This window comes from Denticeps clupeoides, chromosome 8 (genome assembly GCF_900700375.1).
Source record: "Denticeps clupeoides chromosome 8, fDenClu1.1, whole genome shotgun sequence".
NCBI lineage: Eukaryota > Metazoa > Chordata > Actinopteri > Clupeiformes > Denticipitidae > Denticeps > Denticeps clupeoides.
Genome location: NC_041714.1, coordinates 14,793,038 through 14,802,488, shown reverse-complemented (window position 1 = coordinate 14,802,488; position 9,451 = coordinate 14,793,038). Strand labels below are relative to the sequence as shown.

At 48.6% G+C, this 9,451-nt stretch overlaps 2 protein-coding genes across 2 annotated transcripts; both read left to right on the top strand.

Moving 5' to 3' along the window:
* Positions 1-90: 90 nt before the first annotated feature.
* vox (ventral homeobox) lies at positions 91-1,180 on the top strand. Its single transcript, XM_028989351.1, has 3 exons — positions 91-473; positions 557-789; positions 883-1,180. The coding sequence occupies exons 1-3, from the start codon at positions 149-151 to the stop codon at positions 1,069-1,071; spliced, it is 747 nt and encodes a 248-aa protein (XP_028845184.1). The 5' UTR covers positions 91-148; the 3' UTR covers positions 1,072-1,180.
* Positions 1,181-3,880: 2,700 nt separating this feature from the next.
* Positions 3,881-4,618, top strand: vent (ventral expressed homeobox). Its single transcript, XM_028989211.1, has 3 exons — positions 3,881-4,007; positions 4,091-4,290; positions 4,400-4,618. The coding sequence occupies exons 1-3, from the start codon at positions 3,881-3,883 to the stop codon at positions 4,616-4,618; spliced, it is 546 nt and encodes a 181-aa protein (XP_028845044.1).
* Positions 4,619-9,451: the final 4,833 nt, after the last annotated feature.

The following is a 9,451-nucleotide window of genomic DNA, read 5'->3' as shown; positions in this document are numbered from 1 at the left end:
TCTGTAGATCCAGCTGTTAGCAGTTGTTTCGGGCTCTTGAAGTCCCCGCAGACTCGCTGGCGCCAGGACTTCACACGATCGCAGGATATAACGACCCATTAGGCCCTAATGATTGAGAAGCGATCGGGCGTTAACCGCGGCCGTGCATATGTTAATGCGGGGGGTAGGAGGGGCCTATATATATGGTGGGTCCCTGGGGGGGGGCAGAGAGAGAGAGAGCCGCGATCGCGACGCACGACCCCGAGCAGACATGGTGAAGCGTTTCTCCGTGGACTGGCTGGCCCAGAGCTGCCACGCTCCGGACGCCACGCAGGCCCCGTCGGCCGCGAGCAGGCCGCACGTCCCCTGCGTGGTGCAGCCGCGGCCGCCGACGTCCTACGACAGGGGCTACCTGCAGCCGAAGCCGAGGACCGCCAGGGCCGAAGCTGCGGAGGTCGGCCCTTTCTTCCGGCCCGCAAGCTGCTCCTCGCCGGGTGAGTCCGCGTTACGTGGCCGATTCGATCGTCGCGGCTGGTTTGTCTGACTTGATCCTAAAATTTGCGATTTACGTGTTAAGTTTCAGAGGTCAGCGGCTACTCCTCGGGTTACGAGAGCGAAGCGGCGTGTTCCGAGTGTCCCTCCGTGGAGGACGTGGGCGAGGGAGAGAAGCCCGGAGCGCACCGTCGAGTCCGGACCAAGTTCACGCCGGAACAGATCCAGAGGCTGGAGAAGATCTTCAGCAAGCACAAGTACCTGGACGCCGGCGAGAGGGTCAAGACGGCCGTCAAGCTCAACCTGTCCGAAAACCAGGTGAGCGTCAAGAGGGTCACCCGTGTTCGCTCCGTGTTCGATTCGATTCGAGTCTTTTTTTTTTTTTTTACCCTGACGAACGATCTATTTCAGGTGAGAACCTGGTTCCAGAACCGCAGGATGAAGCTGAAGCGCGAGGTCCAGGACGTCCGCGCCGAATTCCTGGCCCCCGCCCTGCTCTTCCCCCCGGTCCCGGGCCTTCAGCACCACGCCTACAGGGGACAGCGCCACCCGTACCAGCAGCTGCCGCCCGGCGCCCTGTTCTACCCGGCCTACTACTGAGCCCGCCGGCCCGCCCGCAGCCTCCTGTACATACTCCCTGTACATAAATACTAAAGCAAAGATGAAGAGTTTATTTATGTAGAAATAAAAATATCGTTGTTTTTTTTAAGCTTTGGTACGAGTGGCTTTTATTGGTGGTTTCTGCTTTAAACAGTTTCACGCTACAACTTTTAAAATGAAAGCCTGACAGTGGCTTTATTTCAGCTTGATTCCTTCTAATTTCAGTTTTATATCCTAAAACTGGGTGCTTGTAGCCTAGTGGGTAACACACTCGCCTGTGAACCAGGAGACCCAGGTTCAAATCACACTTACTACCATTGTGTCCCTGAGCAAGACACTTAACTCCAGAGGGGGGGGGGCTGTCCCTGTAACTACTGATTGTAAGTCGCTCTGGATGGGCGTCTGATAAATGCTGTAAATGTACAACATAGTAATAATCTTTTAAAATAATCTTTTGAAAGTGCAGCGCAGCACACAGTGACACAATGAAAATGTGACCTCTGCTTTTACCCATCACCCTTGGTGAGCAGTGGGCAGCCATGACAGGCACCCGGGGAGCAGCGTGTGGGGACGGTGCTTTGCTTAGTGGCACTTCTGATTAAAAAGTTGCTTCCTTAACCGCTAGACCTTAATGGTCCTAGAACATGACATTAATACATGTATGTTGCTTATGCCATTTGACACAAAATACATACAGTACAGGCCAAAAGTTTGGACACACCTTCTCATTCAATATGTTTTCTTTATTTTCATGACCATTTACATTGGTCATGTACTTAACAAAAAGTGGAGACCTGACCTCCACAGTCACCGGACCTGAACCCAGTCGAGATGGTTTGGGGTGAGCTGGACTGCAGAGTGAAGGCAAAGGGGCCAACAAGTGCTAAACACCTCTGGGAACTCCTTCAAGACTGTTGGAAAACCATTTCAGTTGACGACCTCTTGAAGCTCATCGAGAGAATGCCAAGAGTGTGCAAAACAGTAATCAGAGCAAAGAAACTAGAATATAAAACATGTTTTCAGTTATTTCACCACTTTTTGTTAAGTACATAACTCCACATGTGTTCATTCATAGTTTTGATGCCTTCAGTGAGAATCTACCAACGTAAATGGTCATGAAAATAAAGAAAACACGGTGAATGAGAAGGTGTGTCCAGACTTTTGGCCCGTACTGTAAATATTAGCCTTATACGTATGAACACCAAAGATTTGTTCTATTTTTTATAAGATCATTAGAGGTCTTTACCAAGTGAAACTTATCAAAGCGTCAATCAATCAAACCATCGATAGTTGTTTCATGGATGAAATGAGTATGAACTCGTGATTTTACGACTGGTCTACGTTTGAAGCGCTCGCATCTAAATGTCTATATGAAATAAAGTTTTTTTTTTTTTTAAATAAAGTGTGTGTGTGTGTGTGTCTCAGCTGCAGGCCGCTCCCCCGCCGCGCTTTCATATGCGCCTGCGCTAATTCTGTTTGTCTGGCCGGCCGCACTTCAAACGGCGGCTAACGAGAAGATCATGGCCGACGATTAGTAGCAATTACCCTCGTCGCTGATGAGTTTACTCTCGTCGCGTCGGCGGCTCCAGCGTGTCTGGCCACGGACGGCTAGACCACCAGGACCCCTACTGACACCCCGAGAAAATTCACCTCGGGCCGAGGAGCCCCGAACCCAAGATCGTCTTCATACCATGTTCTCCTGGTTAAATAAAACTTAAAATAAACATTTTTTTTTTCTGACCAGGTCACGTCGCCGTGGACACGCAGGGCCCAACTTTATCTCTCGCTTACGTTCCCACGAAAGGAGTCGCCCTTGATCAGTGGCAGTGTCGCCGCGCTGCGATGCCACTTCCTCTGTCGCGTTAATTCCTAAACGTGTCATTGAATAATGCCTATTATTTTTTGTCAACCATTTTTTTTTTATTTTGGAAATGAAAAAGATATAAATACACGACCAGTCTGTGTGGATCACACAAATTGACCAAAATCCAAGATTTTACGCTCCTGGTAAATTACATTTACATTTGACAGCATTTTTTCCAGACGCCCTTATCCACTTACAATCAGTAGTTACAGGGACAGTCCCCCTGGAGCAATTTCGGGTTAAGTGTCTTGCTCAGGGACACAATGGTAGTAAGTGGGGTTTGAACCTGGGTCTTCTGGTTCATCTCTCCGCGCATTTCTGGTTCCATATTTACTGTACTGCGCCCGGACTGGCTGTGCACGCCGCCGTTCTGTTTGCATCTGCCAGTAAATTCCCGTTGACCCCATTGGACCTGGTGATTAAACGGAGACCAAAGCCCCCCCAGGTTTAGCCCGCTGGACCCCCTGCGCTCGGGAGGCGCCCCGGCTCTTCCTTTTCAAGAGATCAAAAGGAGGAACTTTCGCGCTTCTTTTCCTCCGGGACGGTCACACCTTCCCTGGCGCTCAGACAATGAAACGTTGCGGTAACGTTACGCATGGGTTAATTACGACGCCCTGGATCCGAACCGCGTGAATTCCTGTTTTTTTTTTTTTCCTTTGCTTGGATGGATGGTGGGATGGAAACCTGGTTTCGGGGAGGGGGGGGTTTGATGTCTGCAGCTGTCTGCCTGCAGCCCGATACCCAGACACGGCGGCGCCTGCGCGCAACGCGCCAAGTGTACTGGACGTGTGAAAAGCGCATCTATTAACTTCAATTACAGCGCCCATCAAACACTTATCGTTCCGCCGAGATCTCTTTGCTTATGCAAATGCGGGCGGGCGACCCCGTACATAAACCCCCCGGGGCCGGGCCGCAGTACGCGCTCTGAGGTCACCTGAGCGAGACATGGCCAAACGTTTCTCCGTGGAGTGGCTCTCCCAAAGCTCCCAGGGGAGCGCGACCCACCTGGAGAGGACCGACTTCACCGAGATGCCGGGAACTGGCGCGAGCAAACTCCCAAATTCTCCTTCAAGTAAGGACGCTTTCACAATGACGTGCGTGTGTTCCGTTTGCCATCGTTCTCATTTTTTGTTTCATCTAATTAATCTTTTGCAGACAGCTTTGGTTACGCGTCGGGTTCAGAGAGTGAAGTTGGGGAGGACAGCGAGGGGGAGGTCGGACCCCATCGCAGGGTGAGGACCAAGTTCACGTCCGAGCAAATCTTCCGCCTGGAGAGGACCTTCAACAAGCACAGATACCTGGGGGCGACGCAGAGAAGACAGATCGCAGAGAAGCTGCATCTGTCAGAGACTCAGGTGAGGATAACACCACAGAAAACCAATCAATCAATCAATCAATCAATCAATCAATCATTCAACCTCAAAACGGGTCAATAATTAGTGGATTCTGATCGATCGCTTTCAGGTGAAAACGTGGTTCCAGAACCGCAGGATGAAGCTGAAGCGCGAGGTTCAGGACATGCGCACAGAGTACCTGGCCCCGGCTCTCCTGTCCTCCGCGCTCCTCCCCCCGCCCGCCGCGTTTCAGCACCACGCCTTCCCGGGACAGCGCCCCCACTTCCCGCTGTACCCGCACCCCGCGCGGGTGCTGCACCCTGCGATGCTGGCCTCGTGCTACTACTGACCGGAACCCCCCAATTCCCAGCCCACCCCAGGATTTCAGACGCGTCTACATGAACACGGAAGCACTGCCCCTACTTTATATGTACAGTTTAAATTATGTATATATCTATATATAAATGCAAATATATGTCATTTCTAAAATGATGAATCGCAAAAATAAAAAGATGAATGATTACAACTGTTCTTTCTCTCTCGGTTTTTTGAGTCCGGTCATTAAAATGGACGTCAGTAGGGGAACCCCTACGTTATATAAACTTCGCGTCTGTTCTAAAATTGCCCTTTGGGAATTATTATGATGTGTGTGTGCGTGTGTGTGTGTTTCTCGGGTTTCTCGGGTCTGCCTTCGATACAGTAAACCACGAAATTCTTCTCACCACACTCTCTGATTTAGGAGTCACAGGAACCGCACTAGATTGGTTCACCTCTTATCTCTACGACAGGTCCTTCAAGGTATCATGGGGAGGTGAGACATCTGTCCTCTCTAGGGTAACCACAGGGGTTCCACAAGGCTCTGTCCTTGGCCCCCTTCTATTCTCAATATACACTCGCTCACTTGGTCACATCATCCAATCACATGGCTTCTCCTATCACTCCTATGCTGATGACACCCAGCTCTATCTGTCATTCCCACCAGAAGATGCTACTATAGCAACAAAAATTTCGGCCTGCCTCTCAGACATATCGGCATGGATGTCTGAGCGACACCTCCAACTCAACCTATCCAAAACCGAGATTCTGATCTTTCCGGGCAACAATTCTCCTCAGCAAAACCTTTCAATTCAAATTGGATCGCTATTGTTAACACCCACGGCATCTGCAAAAAGCCTTGGGGTTTGGATAGATAACAAACTGAGTTTGAACCATCATGTTGCTGCGATCTCCAGATCCTGCAGGTTCACTCTCTACAACATTCGCAAGATTCGGCCTTTTCTCTCACAACAGGCTACGCAGCTCCTCGTCCAGGCAATGGTCATCTCCAAACTCGACTACTGTAACTCTCTCCTGGCTGGAGCCTCTGCAGTCACCATAAAACCACTCCAGATGGTCCAAAATATGGCAGCCCGCCTCATCTTCAATCAGCCAAAATACACCCATGTTACACCTCTCCTTACCTCCCTCCACTGGCTCCCGGTAGCTGCTCGCATTGAGTTCAAATCCTTGATGCTTGCCTACAGGGCTGTAAATGGAACTGCGCCCGCCTACATCAACACACTACTACCTAGATACACTCCTACACGCTCTCTCAGATCGGCAAACGAAAGGAGACTAAAAATTCCTTCTTCACGGGGTCTCCGTTTCCAATCATGTCTGTTCTCCGTTGTTGTCCCTGGCTGGTGGAACAACCTACCCTCCTCCACACGACTAGCCGAGACTATCACCACTTTTAAGAAGAAGGTGAAAACCTTCTTATTCCAAAAATATTACAGACAAATTTAACACATACACATGCATACACATTTAACAAATAAATACAAAATGTATAAATACATTATAATTTTTCTTAGTCTAGCACCCAACACTCTCCGAGCATGTTCTTCAATGACAAGTCTAAGCCTTATCAGGGCTCTTAGTTTGTATACTTGATATTCTATAGAAATCGAACGAGAATTGCTGGTGTCTTCCCATTGTAAGTCGCTTTGGATAAAAGCGTCTGCCAAATAAAGTAAAGTAAAGTAAAGTAAAGTAAAGTCGTGGGTGCGTGACGGCAGCGCGTCACGTCCAGCGGTGCCGCTCACGGCGCATTTGCGTCTTCAAAGGCGACATCAAAGCGGAGGTGAAGCCGCGACGATATCGGTCTCTGAGGGTCGCACCTTGGCCCGGCGCCCCGAAGTCTGCGCGGTTCCTGTGAAATGGACGCCGGGACCCTTTTCATTCCTCACGGGATGATAGACTGCAAATATGAAAAGCTCGCTGTTTACGGGAACTCCATTAACGCGACAGCTAGGCGACCAGGTGTCACACAAGACACTACTCTCCTTTAACAAAAAGGCCTGATCATTTGTCATTAGAATTTCAGTATTTTTGGACACCTTAATTTACGGTTCCCCTGGACTATGAAGGGACATGCAAAAAAAAAAGTGATTGTCATTGTGAAACACAGCACACGGTGACACAACGAAATGTGTCCTCTGCTTTTAACCATGGTGCTCTGCTCAGTGGCAACCGTCCAGTTACAGGTCTGTTTTCTTACCAGCTAGGCCACCCCTGTCCACTAGGCCACCACAGGTGACAATTATTCATAATAAATCAGAAGTGTCTGGACAGTATGTTTCAAATTCATTGCATCAGATGTAGTTTATCTTCTGAAGTAGTTGACCTCCATGGATTGCAATGTTACTGTTAATCATCATGAGAAACACCCATAAAGGCCAGTTTTTAGGCTACAGGGACCAGGCAAGCAAGCTGACACAACTATAATAATTTTGACGTGCTAACTCAAAATATATATTGCTGAAAGTCAGCTTTCCTTCTATTTTAAGCATTTTAATAAAGGAACTAAATTAACAAATATTACAAAAATATAAACCAAAATACCACTTACTACCATTGTGTCCCTGAGCAAGACCCTTAACTTTGAGTGTCTCCAGAGGGACTGTCCCTGCACTCAAAATATCCATTTTTGATTTAAAACCTAAACTCGTGCTCTTTGGGCACTGGTCATTGTCACATATTGGTTGCCCCCAGGACACACGTACAGGAGTTTTTATTTTGTGAAACTGAGTGAAGATGGCCACTGTGAGGCACTCTCCTCCTCCGGTAGGAACTTCAGTGAGAATTCAGAGAGCCTGATATCGAGTTGATCCGGCGTATTCAGTGAAACCGCGGCGGAGGCGAGAACTGCGTTTAAAGGCTATGTGGCGACGGGACGACACCTTAACTGCCCTCCGGGGCTCAAGCAAAACCAACAGGCAACAGACATCATGGGACCCATCAGAACAAGGCGGTGTCTGTGTGTGTGTCTGTGTGTGTGTGTGTGTGTGTGTGTTAGAGGGGGATCAGGAGAAAAGTGCTAACGGCCCTGATTGACGTTGTTAAGATCCCTCAGCTAATCCATCTGCCGTTCACCGGCCTTTAGCACAATGAGGCTCACACCTACATCAGTGAATGGAGGTGTCAGATTAATCCCCATCCACGCTGCTCCTTCAGATCATGGCCCAATCCCATCATGAGGCTCCATTCTGGAGGAGCGGCCGCATGGTGATCCCATGATTCCCATGGTTCTTCAAGATGACGAGCGCAGTCGTTAAAACCCAAACCCCACACCAACGGCCGAGAACCAGAGAGGTGTGAGACATACACTGATGCACGTTCCTTTTCAAAAAGGTAAATCATTGGGAGGTTTTACATATTTCAGTGTGCAAATAAAACATTTCTTTTGAAAGTCAGACGAAAGCTTGTGAACATTCAGCATATCAAAAGGATTAACAATACAGAAATGTTGAAATCCCTAATTTCCACAACCATTACTTGAATGATTACATTTTTGAATGAAGAACCATATTCACATGCTGAAGACAGCCAGAAAATATTTTAAAGTTTTTATTATTTAGATATTGAAACTAAAAAATGTAATAAAATTTATCGGTAAATTCCATCTTTTGGATTTTACGTGAGATATTTTTTTATTATTTTATTTAATTCCCCAAAAGTCTAGGTAAGAAGAAAGCTTAACAAACTACACAATAGCCTTCAAATGTATTCATTTATTTAACACATGCACATTTATTTAACACATTATCACAGATACCGACACAGTTGGGAATAAAGGCAATTACACACAGTGTCTCATCTTAAAACTCCGGCTTTAATGAAATAACATTTCCCTTGGAAAAGAAACTGCTCCCTCTCAAGAAGATGATGTGTTGCGTCTCGGCAGGGGCCGTGGCTTCTGACGATTACCTCGGCAGCCCCATTTTCCCATGCCCTATGCCTCTTTAATGTCACATCTCAAAGAAGAATATGCATAGGAAAAAGGAACAGCGAGTGTGAGCGGCGCCGCCCGGCCCCGGGCCTCCGGTTCCATCGCCGGCAGACCTGCGAAGGCCACAGACCACATGACAAAAAAACGTGAATGACACAGCAGAGCAGAGCGGTTAAGCACCGAAAAGGATCCGTTCCGTCCTGAATCCCGTTCCCTTCCGTCCGAGACAGGCCGCAGGAGAGCAGAAAAGGCCGTGCTTACCTCGCATCATCTCGGTCAATCTGCTGTGCCTCTCCCTCGTTCTCCCACGGGACATTTTATCCCTCCTCGGAGACCTTGAAGATGCTTTAAGGAAGACAATGTAGCTGTTTTTCCTCCGGCTGGAGCTCTCGGCACCACCCCCCCGGGCCGGGGGCCATCAGCTGCACCTGCACAAAGTACGACAGAGCCGTGATAAAACCGGATGCACACACCAACACACACACACACACACACACACACGTACTTATCAGACAGCAATAAACAATAAAAATTGGATAATGGAGCTGTCTCTGGCGGAGTGCCATCAGAAGTTGTCTTCCCGCCCCTGGACGATCCGCTATCGTCCTGCTGGCCGTCAGTGGCAGCGGTAGGAGGGAGGTGACGGGGACGGGCCGTTCCTGCACATTCACATGATTTTGTTTTTATCTCCCAGGGTCTCGCTCACTCCCTCAGTACAGAAGATTCCCACTGCAGGGCTCAAGGTCTTAGGCAAGGCCTTACAGGGGGGAATGTGGACTGACACGTACACACACACACACACACACACACACACATACAGAATGACTAGCCTATAGAGACTTTCACATGAATACAATGATGCTGACACACACGCAGCCTGTATTAACACATGCAGCATTTTACGTGACATTA